The sequence below is a fragment of the Choloepus didactylus genome, chromosome 2 (genome assembly GCF_015220235.1).
Source record: "Choloepus didactylus isolate mChoDid1 chromosome 2, mChoDid1.pri, whole genome shotgun sequence".
Classification (NCBI taxonomy): domain Eukaryota; kingdom Metazoa; phylum Chordata; class Mammalia; order Pilosa; family Megalonychidae; genus Choloepus; species Choloepus didactylus.
Window position 1 is genome coordinate 94,976,730 of NC_051308.1, and position 17,686 is coordinate 94,994,415.

Here is a 17,686-nt window from a genome sequence, read left to right on the forward strand (position 1 = left end):
CTAGGGAAATGCAAACTAAAATCACGTTGAGAGAATACCCACCACTAAAAATGGCTAAGACTAAAAAGACTGATGAATGCCAAGTTTGGCAAAGACTTGGAGCAACTGGAATACTAATACATCACTGGTGGGAATGTAGTCACTTTGGAAAACCGTTTGTTTCTTATAAAGTTAAACATACACTTACCATCTAGCAATTCTACTCCTAGGTATTTATCCAAGAGAGACGAACATATGTCCTTGTAATGCCTTGTATGTGAATGTTCATAGTAGTTTTATTCATGATAGCCAAAAATTAGAAACAACCCAAGTGCCTGTTAACTGGTGAGCTGATAAACATGTCCATATAATGGAAAACTATCAGCTATCAAAGGGAATGGACTACTGATAAACACAAGTACAAGGATGAATCTCAAAAGCACTATTCTAAGTGAAAAGCCAGACACAATAGAAAATGGGTGTGAGGTGAGGGGTGAGGGATGAGGAGGGAATTGACTGTGAGGAGCACAACGTAAATTTGTGGGGTCAAGGATGGACTTTTCAGTACTACCCTTTATATTTTTCTGTTGTAATGTAGATGTTAAACATCATTTCACTGGTTTATTGGCCTTTTGTATATCTTCTTTGGAGAAATTCTTTGTCCATTTTCCATTTTGTTTTAATTGGGTTATTTGTCCTATTATTATTGTCCTTTGCTTTTTTTTTAAACAGTTTTTTTCACACACCATACAGTCCATCCTAAGTGTACAGTCAGTGGCCCTTGGTATAATCACATAGTTATGCATTCACCACCACAATCTGTTTGAGAACATTTTTATTTCTTCTGAAAAGAAAGGAGAAAAATCCTGTATCCCTCCATTATATCCCCGTTATTGACATTTAGCCTTGATATAGTGCATTTGTTTCAATTAATTAAAGAATACTACAATGTTACTGTTAACTGTAGACCTTAGTTTGCATTAATTGTACTCCAAAATACCACCCATTATTAACACCTTATAATAGTGATTTTTGTGTGATTTGTTCTAGTTCATTAAAAATTTTCTTGTATTTGTACAATTAACCACCATCATTATCTACACTAGGTTTTACTGAGTTATACATTCCCAGTTTTTATCCTCTGGCTTTCCTTTTGGTGACATACATGACCCTGATTTTCCTTTTTCAGCCATACTCAAACCCTCAGCTTTAATTACAGTTATAATATTGTGTTACCATCACACAATATTGTGCTGTATATTTCCGAACTTTTATAAACAATCTTATTAAACATTCTGTACTCCTTAAGCATCAATTGCCCAATCTCTGCCCTCTCTCTATCTTCTGATATCCTGTGCTCTTAAATTTAACTCTTAGAGTTTGCTCATTATAGCTAGTTCATATTAGTGAAAACGTACAATATTTGCCCTTTTGTTTCTAGCTTATTGCACACAATACAATGTCCTGAAGGTTCATACATGTCGTTGCATGCATAGTAAAAGATTTTTGAGGAGGCTATTCTGTTTCTCAGTAAGTCCTTCTGCCTGTGGGCAGTAAGGCATGTGAAAATTCCAAATGATCCCTTATTCTAGCAGCCTTTCTTGAGCCATAGGGGAAGTGAACTGAGTTCCTTGAGCTGAGTCAATAAGGGAGGAGGCCCAAAAGGGACAAGGAAAGAATTGGTGAGGTTGTGAATCATGGCCTTTAAGAAAAGTTCCTGTGACTCTGTGTCAAAGAGGGTCTCCTCAGGGTGGGAGATGAACTCCAGGTCCCTTTTGTCTGAATGCTCAAAGAAATGATAAACCCACCATACACTTCCAATTTTTCTAAGTAATAATCAGTTCTCATCAATTGTTTGTCAATGGGCATCTGCCTTTGTGGTAATAACTGATATGTATAGGTGCATTTTTTTCCATCCCATAAATATCCAGGTCATTAGGGGGTCTTTAGTGATACTGGCCAGTTGCTCATTTCCTGGGATGAGAGTAGCAACTTGGACCGCATATTAAAGACTCAGTAACCATTCTCTCCCTTTTCCCTCCTCTTTTTGCACAGAATCTTTTAAGAATACTTTGAATCTTTAGCCTCGTGAAATTGCATGTTTCAGTTTCAAGTTCTTCCTCATCTGCTGTGATCTTAACCCCCTGTCGTAACTTGAAATATTTGTGAAGTGCCTCCTAATGCATCCTGTTTGTAGGCAGCCATCTGTCTCTCTAGGGTGTCCCAGTCAACTCAGAGCATTCTTCATCAGCATCTCACAAAGCAGTGGTGGCCAGGTCACCTTAGGTGGGGTTCTGAGGAGGAGCACAATTTTTTTTTTAAATATTCATTTTATTGAGATATATTCACATACCATGCAGTCATACAAAACAAATCGTACATTAGATTGTTCACAGTACCATTACATAGTTGTGCAGTCATCACCAAAATCAATCCCTGACACCTTCATTACCACACACACAAAAATAACAAGAATAATAATTAAAGTGAAAAAGAGCAATTAAAGTAAAAAAGAACACTGGGTGCCTTTGTTTGTTTGTTTTTTCCTTCCCCCATTTTTCTACTCATCCATCCATAAGCTTGACAAAGGGGAGTGTGGTCCTTATGGCTTTCCCAATCCCACTGTCACCCCTCATTAGCTACATTTTTATACAATTGTCTTCAAGATTTATGGGTTCTGGGTTATAGTTTGATAGTTTCAGGTATCTACCGCCAGCTACCCCAATTCATTAGAACCTAAAAAGAGTTGTCTATATTGTGCGTAAGAGTGCCCACCAGAGTGACCTCTTGGTTCCTTTTTTTTTTTTTTTTTTTAATTCTTCATTTTATTGAGATATATTCACATACCATGCAGTCATACAAAACAAATCGTACTTTCGATTGTTTACAGTACCATCACATAGTTGTACATTCATCACCTAAATCAATCCCTGACACCTTCATTAGCACACACACAAAAATAACAGGAATAATAATTAGAGTGAAAAAGAGCAATTGAAGTAAAAAAGAACACTGGGTACCTTTGGCTGTTTGTTTCCTTCCCCTATGTTTCTACTCATCCATCCATAAACTAGACAAAGTGGAGTGTGGTCCTTATGGCTTTCCCAACCCTATTGTCACCCCTCATAAGCTACATTTTTATACAACTGTCTTCGAGATTCATGGGTTCTGGGTTGTAGTTTGATAGTTTCAGGTATCCACCACCAGCTACCCCAATTCATTAGAACCTAAAAAGAGTTGTCTATATTGTGCGTAAGAGTGCCCACCAGAGTGACCTCTTGGTTCCTTTTGGAATCTCTCTGCCACTGAAGCTTATTTCATTTCCTTTCACATCCCCCTTTTGGTCAAGAAGATGTTCTCCATCCCACGATGCCAGGCCTACATTCCTCCCCGGGAGTCATATTCCACATTGCCAGGGAGATTCACTCCCCTGGGTGTCTGATCCCACATAGCGGGGAGGGCAGTGATTTCACCTTTCAAGTTGGCTTAGCTAGAGAGAGAGGGCCACATCTGAGCAACAAAGAGGCATTCAGGAGGAGGCTCTTAGGCACAATTATAGGGAAGTCTAGCTTTGAGGAGCACATTTTGATATTGGTATGTAGCTGCACTTAGTAAGCCCAAGCCCGTTGTGAGGGCATTGTATATTTCTCTAGCTACCAGTTGACTCCTCCAAGTTTTAGGAAGTGCTCCTGGCCCCTGTCTCAGGACATTAAGTCTTGTGCCACCAATCACCATGGATGGGACCTGCAATAACCCATACGGTCAGGGGATGAAGAGTGACAGCAAAAGGAAAGATTGTTGACTCCGGCAGCATTGCCTGGTTACAGGTGCCATAACAGTTCTCATGCAGGGGATGCCCCCTCCCTAGTAAAGGCTTGGGTGGGAAGTGGGGTTAAGAGGAAAGTATAACTTGGACTCCCATGCCTCTGTGCCATCCTTAGACACAGAGGGCAGTGTTTGGAAGGTATCCCAGTCTTCCTCTCACATCAGGAACATGACCTGACACTGTCTTGGTGCCACTCTGCTTATGAGGGGGACGTCCCCTTCCACCACACTAGTGGGATGAAGTCCACCTACTGGCTGGAGTCCTTTCAGAGTAATTAGTCAAACAGCCTTGGCTTAGGAGATCTGGAAAGGAGCAATAGGGCTTATGGTCCCCTTCTTGCTAGCCAGAAATTTCACTAGGTGAGGTTGTGAGGTCCTGGGGAGTTCTTGGAACAGAACCCACAATTTAGGATGGGAAGTCATGGCAACACTCGAAATAGGCAGCACAAAGCAGCACAAAGCAGTGCACATGATCTCTAGCATGACAGAAAGCCCTCGTAAATAGTTTCACCTAGTGGAGAAAGCAAGTCTGTTAATCAGGCATGAACATGAGACACGTGTGGAATATCCCATCTACTGTGACTAGAGCAATTCTGCAGCTACACCAATTGTGAGAGTAAGAATCTTCATATGGCTGTGTGCTATTTTAGCTAGCTACAGTACTCTGTAAATCTTTGTTGAATGAATAAGTAGGGATATCTGTCAATCCTTTAGCCTTGTGCTCTGTAACTCTAGATTGAATGCTTTTAAGTCATCTCCAGGCATTCCCAGACTTCTAGGTGTTAAGCATGATCCCCTAGGTCTATAGTCCTCTCCCCACAGTTCAGCATTGTACATCAAAGATCCCAAGCTACAAATATTTTATAAGTTAGACTGGCACATACTTAGCAATGGGAGTTACAGAAATTGGAAAATGCAAGACGTAGAAGAAGGTCTTTATCACAAAAGTCATATTCGGGAAAAGTGCTAAAAAAGTTTATCCTTTCCTTTGTGTTCTAGCCAGGCATCTACATAGTCATACTTTTCCCCAGGGTTAAAGAGCCCCAAATCTCTTCCATCACTTGCCTTTAGTCCCTGAATAAGAGCTCTTTCAGCTTTTGAAAATTTCCTGAAGATATATCTGTCATGAAGTTTGAGGAACCATGCAATAAGCTACTTCCAGTAGCTTCTTCTTTTGACAAAATCCTTATGGTTATTATCTTATGAGAAAATATTTATGGCTGAAAATCCCTGTGGCCAACCTCCATAATAATAATTATAGTTTGGAGAAGGCCTTGACTGTTAAGTAACTTCTGACATATACTCTTAAAATTTAAAAACAGATTAGAATTTAAAGGAACGGATGAATTTGCCCAAGTGTTGGATCATTGGTTTTCAAACTGCACTTCATGGAGCACCTTCAGGAACTGTTATGAAGACTTCACCTCCACTCATACCCGCTTTCTCTAACCCTTCTTGACAATTTGTTTTATGCCATCATGCAAAATTATTTTATTTGAAAAAAGTGTTCAACTTTGAAAAGTTAAAAAAATCTCTGCTTTAGACTTTCTTCATAAGCCAATGACCTCAAAAGACTTTTGAAAGAAGCCAGATGTCAGTGAGTTCCATGTTGAATTTTCTGACAAAAGGTTAATCAGTGTTGCTGAATCAAGGGTGATATATTTGGTTTGGATACTAGGCATGCAGATAAGAGGTTGGCATTATTATGAAAAGTTGGTGAGTGGAACATGTATTCTTGTGTGGGTTCCAGCAGGCAGGGCCTCTAAAAGTTGTTCGGGCTTATTACAAGTAAGCAAAGCTTGTTTTTCTAATCAGCAGGAAAATAGAGATCCACAGCAAGCTTTTCGGTTATGGCTTAAAAAAAAGCATGAAGAGCAGATGAAAGAAAGAAAGACAGAAGAACTAAGAAGGCAAGAGGAATGCTTATTCTTCCTTAGAGGAACAGAAGGCCGTGAAAGGGCCTTTAAAGAGTAAGTTAATGACAACACTGTTTTTCCTTTTCTGATGTTCATTTTGGAAAATTACATAATCAATAAACTTGGAAAGAAACCCAAAATCTTTTATTTCTTATACTAGGTTCCTATTAAATTTTAAATCCAGGCCTATTTAAACATGTGAACTAATTTAAACATGTGAACTAATTCTACAGTGTGCACACCTATACCCTTCTTTCATCAAGATAGTTTTGAATACTAAAATTGTTTCTTAAGGCATCAGTATGATACCCTTTGATAGCCTGCCATTTACTTACTGTCATTTATTTTTTTGTTTACTTATTTCCTAGAGAAATGGGCCAAAGATTGATTACAGTTTCTCCTATTTAGTTCTCAGGAAAACTGAATAAAGAGTTTTATTTGCCAAGAAATGTCTTTCTTTAAAGACAGGCAGGTGGGCTTAGGAGGAAGATCTATGTAGACCAAAAGAAAAAGAGATTTGGGCACACATTTTGGTAATTTGAATTAAACTTGCTCTCTCTTCATTTATCTAGCTAAGACTGCAATTACCTAACTCTCAGGATACAGACCTGGCTTCATAATTCTGTCAGCAAGCTTTGGGGCAGGAGTGGGCAGAGAGTGGATATTGAATTCATTTGTTTGAAGTTCATTTCTTTCTGATTCCTTCCTTCCTCCTCCCTCCCTTCTTTTTCTCTTTCCTTTTTTTAATTTTTTTTTTGTTTTATCTTTTTTTTTTTTTACATAGCCCTTTATTATAAGCAGTAGATGTACATTGTGGAAATGGAGGGGGGAGTCATATTTTCATCACCTGGAGATCACTGCTGTTAGCACCTTAGTATGTATCTTCTAAACATTTCTCTCTACATATATGTAAAATTAAAAAATGTAAATGGAGATTACACTGTAATTTGCTTATTTTCATTAATGATCTAATAAGCCATATCCATTTTTACCCAATTGTCCTCTAAATAACTTAATTTGTCCAAACCAGTACCCAATTCAGGACCACATAGATTATTATGTTCCTTAAGTTTACTTTCTTCTAACACAGTTATTTAGTTGTTTATATTTATTTAGGAAAAATATACTATTTCTATGTATGTATTATGTATGTATGTATATGTGTGTATATATACACACACACACACACTTATATACCAGATATGTTTGTATAGTTATTTTTAATGTTATTTTACTTAAGCAGGGTTTATAGACTTGAATTTGTTAGAATGTAGACTCTTTTCCTTCACCTCTTTTGATGCTTTAACACTTAGGCTTATTTTTCCATTTTAATTAAGAACTATCTTATGCACCAAAAAGCAAGAATACTATAATTTCCCTACCAATATGAACAAGGAAGTATTTCTGCATGCTGTTACTCTTAACCTGATTGAGTAATGTCTTAGAATACAAACAATAAGTTATTTGGAATCTATCTAATACGTATTTGTTTAGAAAACCATATTTTAAAAAGGGGTAGATCCTATCACACATAGAAAATATTGTCTTTGGAAAAAAACTATAAAACCAATTAAGTTGGCAGTTTTATCATACAACAAACTTATTTTCAAATATTTGATTCTAAATATAGCTATGGGACCTCATGACAGGATAGTGGCTAGGTGAGACAGGGCAAAAAAACACCTCCATGAAAAATACTAGATAAAAGCCAGAAAGTGACCCAGAACACCAGTTCTCAGCAATGCACCAGCTGGACAAGTTCTGCTGAATCCACAGGGATGGTGCACTTGGTGAAACTGGGAGTCTGCATTTTGAAACGAGTGAGCTGCCTGAAAGTCCAGTGGCCACACTGCAGTGTGGGAAAACTGTGGGCTGGCATTTGGAGACAGACTAGTTCTTTAAAAAAAAAAAAAACCTGGGAACAGCTGTGGTTAAGATGGTGAGAACCGCATAGTGAAGCACGGCGGGAGTGGACTCTGCCAATGTCTTGGTGTCTGGCATGGAGGCTAGCCCACTGCTGATTGTCTCAGGGACAGGGGGACAGAGGGGAACCAAAAGGAGAAAGAAACCTTGCCTCTTGTAGCCATCTCCCCGGCAGGCAGGGGACGCTCCTGCCCGGGCCCGACCCACAGGCCAGAGCCGCGCCAAGAAACCCAGTGTAACGGAGAGTCTTTCCCACAGCACCATGCACATGTCACAGTATCATCCGTGGTCAGTGGTCTTTGGTGCACCTGCAGCTGATTGTCCCGGAGCTGGGAAGGCGGAGCTGTGCGAGGAGGAGGAGATTAACACTCCCCATTCAGCCATCTTTGCAGCGGGCTGGGAGCGCCCCTGCACAGCCCGGCGGCCCAGGACTTCCCTGGTGGGCCAGCGTGCACTTGTGACATGGCACAGCCTTCCCTTGGCAAAGGTCCTAGAAGAGCACAGCTGAGAGTGGGGACCCGCTCGGAAATCCCAGGGACCCTATGCAAATGCCGGGGACTTGTGGGTCAGCAGCAGAGACAATCTGTGGCAAGACTGAAATGAAGGCTTAGACTCTTGCAAAGCCTTAAACCTCCGGGAACACGTGGGAGGTTTGATTATTAAAGCTCCCCTGCCTCGCTAACCACCCAGACAGAGCCCCACATTCAGGGCGGACAGCACCAACAACACACCCAAACTTAGTGCAGCAGTTGGACACCAGAAGAATCAGATCCCCACACACCACAAAGACAAATTTGGGGAAACTGTCTTGAGGGGAATAGGAGACTCGTGGACGCCATCTGCTAGTTAGTTAAAGTGTACGCCACCAAGCTGTAGATCTGACAAATTACAGATCGGTATTTTTTATATCCGGAAAGTAACGCAAATGCCAAGAGGCCAAAAACAACAGAAAATCTTAAAGCATATGATAAAACCAGATGATATGGAGAACCCAAACCCAAACACCCAAATCAAAAGATCAGAAGAGACACAGTCCTTGGCACAATTAAAGAATTAAGGACAAATGACAAGAGGATGGTGCAGGATATAAAGGACATGAAGAAGACCCTAGAAGAGAATAAAGAAGAAATTGCAAGAGTAAATAAAAAAATAGATTATCTTATGGAAATAAAAGGAAGTGTTGGCCAAATTAAAAAGACTCTGGATACTCATAATACAAGATTAGAGGAAGTTGTACAATGACTCAGCCTCCTTGAGGACCACAGAATGGAAAATGAAAGAACAAAAGGAAGAATGGGGAAAAAAATAAAAAATTCGAAATGGATCTCAGGGATATGATAGATAAAATAAAACATCGAAATTTAACACTCATTGGTGTCCCCGAAGGGGAAGAGAATGGTAAAGTCTAGAAAGAGTATTCAAAGAAATTGTTGGGGAAAACTTCCCAAACCTTCTACACAATATAAATACACAAAGCATAAATGCCCAGTGAACTCCAAATAGAATAAATCCAAATAAACCCACTCTAAGACATATTCTGATCAGACTGCCAAATACTGAAGAGAAGGAGCAAGTTCTGAAAGCAGCAAGAGAAAAGCAATTAACCACATACAAATGAAACAGCATAAGACTAAGTAGTGACTACTCAGTGGCCACCATGTAGGTGAGAAGGCAGTGGCATGACATATTTAAAATTCTGAGAGAGAAAAATTTCCAGCCAAGAATACTTTATCCAGCAAAACTCTCCTTCAAATTTGAGGGAGAGCTTAAATTTTTCACAGACAAACAAATGCTGAGAGGTTTTGCTAATAAAAGACCTGCCCTACTTCAGATACTAAAGGGAGCCCTACTGACAGAGAAACAAAGAAAGGAGAGAGACATATAGAGAAATTTAACAGACATATGTAGAACATTACATCCCAAATCACCAGGACATAGGTTCTTCTATAGTGATCACAGTTCTTTCTCTAGAATAGGCCATATACTGGGACATAAAACAAGCCTCAATAAATTTTTTTAAAAAATTGAATTTATTCAAAGCACATTCTCTGACCTCAGTGGAATACAAATAGAAGTCAATAACCATCAGAGACTTAGAAAATTCACAAACAATTGAAGGGATAAAAATGAGGGGGAGATGAAAACTTTCCTGGATAATCAAAAGCTGAGGGACTTCAACATCAGTAGATCAGTCCTATAAGAAATGCTAAAGGGAATTGAGCAGGCTGAAAGGAAGGGACACTAAACAATTGACTCAAACCACATGAAGAAATAAAGATTTCCAGTGAAGATCACATAGTAAATATAAATACCAATACTGTCTTTTTGATTTGTAACTCCACTATTTACTTCCTATAGGATCTAAAATACATAAAGTGTAATGATAAATCAGTGGTTTTGGACTCAATGTAAAATATGTAATTTTTGACAAGAACTACATAAAGGTGGGGGAATGGAGGAGTAAAGGAACATAGTTTATGTGTCCTATTGAAGTTAAGTTAGTATCAAAGAAAAACAAGATTGTTATAGATTTAAGAGGTTAAATTTAAGCCCCATGGTAAATACAAAGAAAGTAACAGAGAATATGACCATAGAGATGAAAAGTAGAGTATGGGTTACAAGATGTGGGGAAGGGGCAATGGGGAATTAAGAAATGAGTGTAGGGTTTCTGTTCGGGGTGAAGGGAAATTTCTAGTAATGGATGGTGGGAAGGTGTTAGCATTGCAGCATTGCAAATGTGATTAACCCCACTAATGGAATGCTAGGGAGGGGTTGGAATGGGAAGATTTAGGCTGTATATATGTTTCCACAAGTGAAAAAAAAAAAGACAGTCTAAATAGATAATGACAATTAAATGCTAAGCATGATCCTGGATGGGATCTGAGGATGGAGGATAGGAGGCTCAAAGGGACACAGCTGGGACATAAAGGAAAAAAAGGAAATATAGAATGTAAGCTTTGTATCAATGTTGAATTTCTTGAACTTCTTAGCAGCACTTAATAGGATTGCATAAAAGAATGTTATTGTTCGTGGGAAATGTATATGTGAATTATATTGTTTGTTCAAGGATGTGTGCAGCTTGCTCTCTTACGTTCAGAAGACAGAGTGATAGATGATGGATGATAGGGAGGGAGGGAAGGAGGGAAAGAAAGAAACGGTGTGAAAGGATGTTAAAGTTGGTGGATTGGGGTGTCGGGACAAGAGTTGGGGTATGCGAGAGTTTTGTGTATGGGGTTTGTATTGTTTTTGTAACTGTTCCTGTAAGTTTGAATTTGTTTCAAAATAAAATAAAAAAAAATAAAAAATAAATGTAGTTATGGTGTCCTGTGTGAGCCTGGGTTATAAGCCTGAAAGTTTTCAGTAAATAATAATTTGTTTTGCTGCTACAGCCTTTCAATGTAAAGAAATGTCGATTTACTTTGACGGTAGTAGTAACTTTATAGTATGAAGAGTATATTCTAGTTGATATACCAAATCTGGTCATACCTCTCTTTACAGATGGCTAAGAAGGAAACGGATAGAAAAACTAGCAGAGCAACAAGCTGCCAAAGAGAGAACTAGACAGCTCCGACTAGAAGCAAAGCGTTCGAAACAATTACAGAACCATCTATATATGTCAGAAGCCAAATCCTTTCGTTTTACTGATCATTACAACTGAAAGTATCTATTAAATATTTCATTTGGCATCTGCCACCCCTCAAAATTTTGGATATCATTTCTTATGGCCTGTGGGCTTTGGACATACTATAAATTATGGAAATGGTATTAATATTTTGGTGATGATGACAGTGAATTTATCTTTTTTTAAAAAAATACTAGAACAAAATAAATTTCTTCTTTAACTCTGTTGTAATGTGTCATGCCATCTCTTAGTCATATAGTGAGTACAACAAATTGAACAACAAATGAACTCTGTGTTCCTCTGCTTTTAAAATATTTTATTTGTTAACATTTCTAGCTGGAAAGAACATAAGAAAGGGATATATTTCTATCCATAGTTCCTAGAATAATACAAAAATTGTAAGAATATTTCATAAAGCAGAAGGGACTTGAACAGGTTTGGTTCAGGGCCTTACACAAAGTCCTATGTATGTCAACTTTGAATTTGAATAGTTGTGGCAGGCTAAGAGATAGGGTAGGTCTAATTCCACCCGTTCTTAAAAAAAAAGGCAATAATTATGTATATTACTATTTTAGGCATGTTAAAAATTAATTTTTATTGAGAGCTTGTAGTATACCTGATATTGTTGTAACTGCTTTACATAAATAGTTTCATATAATCCTTATAATAACCTTATTATCCTCATTTGGCAGATGAGGAAACTAAAGTGAGCAGTTTGCTCACATAGACTCTGATCTGTTGGATTGCAGAACCCTTATTCTTAGCTATATTATAGAGTTTACATACCTTGATAGACATATGTGAAATATTTAAGACTATACAAATACGATAAAGGCAGGAATTCAATGTGTGGAGGACAGGACACTGATGTGTATAAGAGGCCTATAAGGGATGGAGGACAAAGGTAAACATACAAATGTGATGGAGAGTGGAGTTACCACAGGAGTTCTGTAGAAGTTTCAGAAGAAAAGATTCTTGCCAACGAAGGATTTCTAACTTAATCACTTGACCCTAAATTAGAAAACACAGAGAACTATTCATCTTCTGTGACACTTTGAGCAAATACCAGGTAATTTAACACTTCGTTATAACTGGTCTTATGTTGTTTACAGTTATTTAGGTGTCTGACTGTATTTCCCCCAACTCGATAAGTACCTTAAGGATAAGAACCAACTTGACATTAAGAGTATATATTCACCATCACTTAATAATATAGAACTGAGCATTTATTTTTACCTATAATGGTGCCAGAAAGGATGTAAGGCCACTGAACTGAGCGAGAGTAGGTACAGTACTCAAATGCTTAACTTATGAGTAAGAACATATATGAAACAATTTAAAGTCCCCATCTGTCTTTATCTAAAGTAAATGATGTTTTAGCTAATTTTCTAAGGAAATGAAATATTTTCGTCTTAGGAATGGGGGGAAACACATTAATTACAGAAAATCTGGGAGCTGGATAAAGTAGGCTGCTAGGATTGACAGTGAAGTAATATTTCTAAGTGATAAAGATATTGAATGTATTTGGCAGAAATGGCAGACAGAATTAAAAATCTTGCTTTAGTGGACCATATCTGCCCTCTTCAATTTTTAAAATTGAGTTGGAATTCACTTAACATGTAATTAACCATTTTAAAGTGTACAGTTCTGTGGCATTTAGTACATTCATCAGGTTGTGCAACTACCTCCTCTATCTAGTTTCCTAACAATTTTTTAACACCCCAAAAGAAAACCCCAAAGCTATTAAACAGACACTCCCGATTCCTGCCTCCTCCTGGTTCCTGAAAACCACTAATCTGCTTTCTGTTTCTACGGATTTACCTATTCTGGATATTTCGTATAAATGGAATCATACAATATTTGTTTTTCTGTATCTGGCTTCTTTCACATAGCATAATGTTTTCAAGTTTCATCCATGTTGTAGCATGTATCAAAACCTCACTACTTTTTAAGACAGCAGTATTCCATTGTATGCCTATACCACATTTTATTTATCCATTCATCTGTTGATGGACATTTGGATTGTTTCCACCTTTTGGCTATTGGGAATAATGCTGCTGTGAACATTGATGTACAAAAATCTTGAGTGCTTATTTTCTTTTCTTTTTTTTTTTTAAATGCGAGAAGTCCAAAAGGTTTATTTTTTTTTATTTTTTTTTATTTTTTTATTTTTTTAATCTTCATTTTATTGAGATATATTCACATACCACGCAGTCATACAAAACAAATCGTACTTTCGATTGTTTACAGTACCATTACATAGTGGTACATTCATCACCCAAATCAATCCCTGACACCTTCATTAGCACACACACAAAAATAACAAGAATAATAATTAGAGTGAAAAAGAGCAATTGAAGTAAAAAAGAACACTGGGTACCTTTGTCTGTTTGTTTCCTTCCCCTATGTTTCTACTCATCCATCCATAAACTAGACAAAGTGGAGTGTGGTCCTTATGGCTTTCCCAATCCCATTGTCACCCCTCATAAGCTACATTTTTATACAACTGTCTTCGAGATTCATGGGTTCTGGGTTGTAGTTTGATAGTTTCAGGTATCCACCACCAGCTACCCCAATTCTTTAGAACCTAAAAAGGGTTGTCTAAAGTGTGCATAAGAGTGCCCACCAGAGTGAACTCTCGGCTCCTTTTGGAATCTCTCTGCCACTGAAGCTTATTTCATTTCCTTTCACATCCCCCTTTTGGTCAAGAAGATGTTCTCCGTCCCACGATGCTGGGTCTACATTCCTCCCCGGGAGTCATATTCCACGTTGCCAGGGAGATTCACTCCCCTGTGTGTCTGATCCCACGTAGGGGGGAGGGCAGTGATTTCACCTTTCAAGTTGGCTTAGCTAGAGAGACAGGGCCACATCTGAGCAACAAAGAGGCATTCGGGAGGAGGCTCTTAGGCACAACCATAGGGAGGCCTAGCCTCTCCTTTGCAGCAACTGTCTTCCCAAGGGTAAAACCTGTGGTAGAGGGCTCAACCCATCAAACCACCAGTCCCCTTGAGTGCTTATTTTCAATTCTTTTGGATATGTCCTAAGAATAAACTGCTGGGTAAGATGGTAATTATGTGTTTAACTTTTGGAGGAATTGCCAAAGTGTTTTCCATAGCCAGCAGTTAAACCATTTTGCATTCCCGCTAACCATATACCAGGGTTCCAATTTCTCCACATCCTCACCAACACTTATTTTCTGGTTTTGCATAATTGTATTTTATTACAGCTGTCCTAATGGGTGTGAAGTGATATCTCTTTTGGTTTTGATTTACATTTCCCTAATGACTAATGATGTTAACATCTTCTCATGTGCTTGTCGGCCATGTATATGTCTTCTTTGGAGAAATGTCTAGTCAAGTCCTTTGCCCATTTAAAGAATTCAGTTGTTTGTCTTTAAGTTGTTGAGTTGTATGAGTTCCTTAAATATTTTGGCTACTAGATCCTTATCTGATTTGCACGTATTTTCTTCCATTCTGATGCTTGTTTTTCACTTCCTAGATAATGTCCTTTGGTGCGCAAGTTTTTAATTTTGATGACGAAGTTCAATTTCTTTTTTTTTTTCTTGTATTGCTTGTTCTTTTGGTGTCATATCTAAGAATGCATTGCCAAATCCAAGAGCATGAATAATTATCCCTAGGTTTTATTCTAGAGTATTACAGTTTTGTTATATTTAAGGTCTTGATCCATTTTGAGTTAATTTTTGTATTTGGTGTGAAGAAGGGATTCAACTTCATTCTTTTAGTGAATATCTAGTTTTCCCAGAACCATTTGTTGAAGACACTATTCTTTTAAGATTGAATGGTCTTGGCACCCTTGCTTAAAATCAACTGGCCACATATATATGGGTTTATTTCTGTATTCGCAATTCTCTTCATTGGTTTACATGTTGATGCTTCTGCTAGTACCATAGTGTTTAGATCTGTAAACTTGTAGTAAGTTTTGAAATTAGGGAGTAGGAGTCCTCCAGCATTGTTCTTTTTCAATATTGTTATGGCTATTTTGGGTCCTTTGCAATTACATATGAATTTGAAGATCAGCTTTCCTTTTCTGAAAAAAAAGGCTACTGGATTTCAGATACAGATTGAATTGAATTGTGCAGTGTTAAGATTGCTTTGGGTAGTATTGCCATTTTAACAACATAGTGTTCCAGTCCACAAACACAGGATGTCTCTGCATTTAGTTCTGTGATTTCTTTCAGCAAAATTTTGTAGTTTCCCATGTACATGTGTTTCATTTACTTGGTTAAATTTATTCCTAGGATTTTATTCTTTTAGATTTATTATATAATTTTTATTATATAATTTCCTTTTTGGGTTGTTCATTGCTGGTGTATAGAAACACAATGATATTTGAATATTGATCTTGAATTCTGCAACTTTGCTGAATCTGTTTATTAGCTCTAATGTGTTTTCATGAATTCTTTGGAATTTCCTGTATATAGGGTCATATCATCTATGAATACAGATAGTTTTACTTATTCCTTTCCAATTTGGCTGCTTTTTATTTCTTTTTCTTGCCTAATTGTTATGACCAGAACTTCCAGTACAGTGTTGAGTAGCAGTGTTAAGAGTGTCTTGTTTCTGATCATAGGGTGAAAGCTTTCAGTCTTTCACCATTGAGTATGATGTTAGCTGTGGGGTTTTCATATATGCTGTTTATCATTTTGAGGAAGTTTCCTTCTATTAGTTTTCTGAGTGTTTTTATCAAGAAGCGGTGGATTTTGTGAAAAACCTTTTCTGCAATTGAGATGATAATGTTTTTGTTTTTCCTTTGTTCTATTAATGTAATGTATTACACATTGATTGATTTGCTTGAACTGAACCACTCTTGCATTACTGGGATAAATCCCACTTGGTCATGGTGTATAATCCTTTCAATGTGCTATTGGACTCAGTTGCTAGTACTTTCTTATGGATTTTTGCGTCTATATTTGTAAGAAATATTGGTCTGTCATTTTCTTTTTTATAATGCGTTTGTCTGGTTTTGGTATCAGAGTAATGCTGGCCTCATAAAATGTGCTAGTGTTCCCTTCTCTTCAGTTTTTTGGAAGAGTCTGAAAAAGATTTGTGTTAATTCTTTAAATGTTAGAATTCACCAGTAAAGCCATCTGATCCTTGATTTTTGTTGTTTTTGGGAACTTTTTGATTACTGAATCAATATCTTTACTTGTTATAGGTCTGTTCAGATTTTCTATTTCTTCTTGAGTCAGTTTGGGTAATTCGTGTGTTTCTAGGTATTTGTTCGTTATATCTAGATTTTCTAATTTATGGACTTTGTACGTAGCATTTTCTTATAATCCATTTTACTTCTATCAAATTAGTAGCAATGCCTCCACTTTAATTTCTGAATTTAGTTACTTGCATCTTTTTTTTTCCATAGTCTAGGTCGCTGTCAATTTTGTTGATTTTTTCAAAGAACCAACTTTGGTTTCTTTGATTTTATATATTTTTCTATTTTCAATTGTGTTTATCTTTGCTCTAATCTTTTTTTTTCCCCTTCCTTCTGCAAGCTTTGGGTTTAATTTTTTCTTTTTCTAGTTCCTTAAGAAGTAAAGTTAGGTTATAGATTTCAGATTTTTCTTCTTTTTGAATGTGTTTATAGTTATAAATTTCCCTCTGAGCACTGCTTTCACTGCATCCTATGAGTTTGTATGATATATTTTTGTTTTCATTTGTCTCAAAGTTTTTAAAATTTCCCTTGTGATTTCTTTTTGGTCCATTGGTTATGAGATATGTTTTTTTTTTGTTTCCACATGTTTGTGAATTTTCTAGTTTCCTTCTGTTGTTGATTTCTAGCTTCATTCCATTGAGGTCAGAGACTATACAGGGCGTAATTTCAATCTTTTAAATATTTACTGATACTTGTTTTGTGGCCTAACATAAGGGTCACCTTGGAGAATGTTCCATGTGCACTTGTATATGTATTCATCAAATGTTGGGTGTTTTATATATGTTTGTTAAGTATGTTCAAGCCCTTTATATCCTTATTGTGGGTATACTCCAACAAATACATGTTCTTAGTCTTAATCCACATTCCTGTGGGTGTAAATGCATGTGCAAATAGGACCTTCTGAAGACGTTAATTTTAGTTAAATATTGGCCAACTCAATCAGGTGGGTCTTAGTGCATATTACTGGAGGCTTTATAAAGAGAAGAAATCTGAAGCCAGAGGTCAGAGAAGCTAGTGAGAGGAGTAAGAAGTTGGAAGTCAGTGAAGTGCAGAAGACCAGGTACAAGGAAGAAGAAACAGATCACCATGTGGCAGGAGGCAAGCCAAGGATCACAGCAGTCCAGTATCAGAATGCTGCAGACTTTGGGGAGAAAGCATTTTCTTGCCAACACATTGATTTTTAACTTCTAGTTTCTGAACCCATGAGCCAGTAAATTCTTGTTGTTGAGCCAGGTCATTGTGTGATACTTAT

The 17,686-nt window shown here is 37.4% G+C and overlaps 1 protein-coding gene across 1 annotated transcript in view; it reads left to right on the forward strand.

Annotated features, from left to right (window-relative positions):
• Positions 1-11,491, forward strand: part of CCDC181 (coiled-coil domain containing 181) — a 61,266-nt gene extending 49,775 nt beyond the window's left edge. The window contains 2 exon segments of the mRNA XM_037825400.1: positions 5,623-5,774; positions 11,142-11,491. Coding sequence (XP_037681328.1) covers positions 5,623-5,774; positions 11,142-11,301 — 312 coding nt within the window. The 3' untranslated portion in view covers positions 11,302-11,491.
• The last annotated feature ends 6,195 nt before the right edge of the window (positions 11,492-17,686 follow it).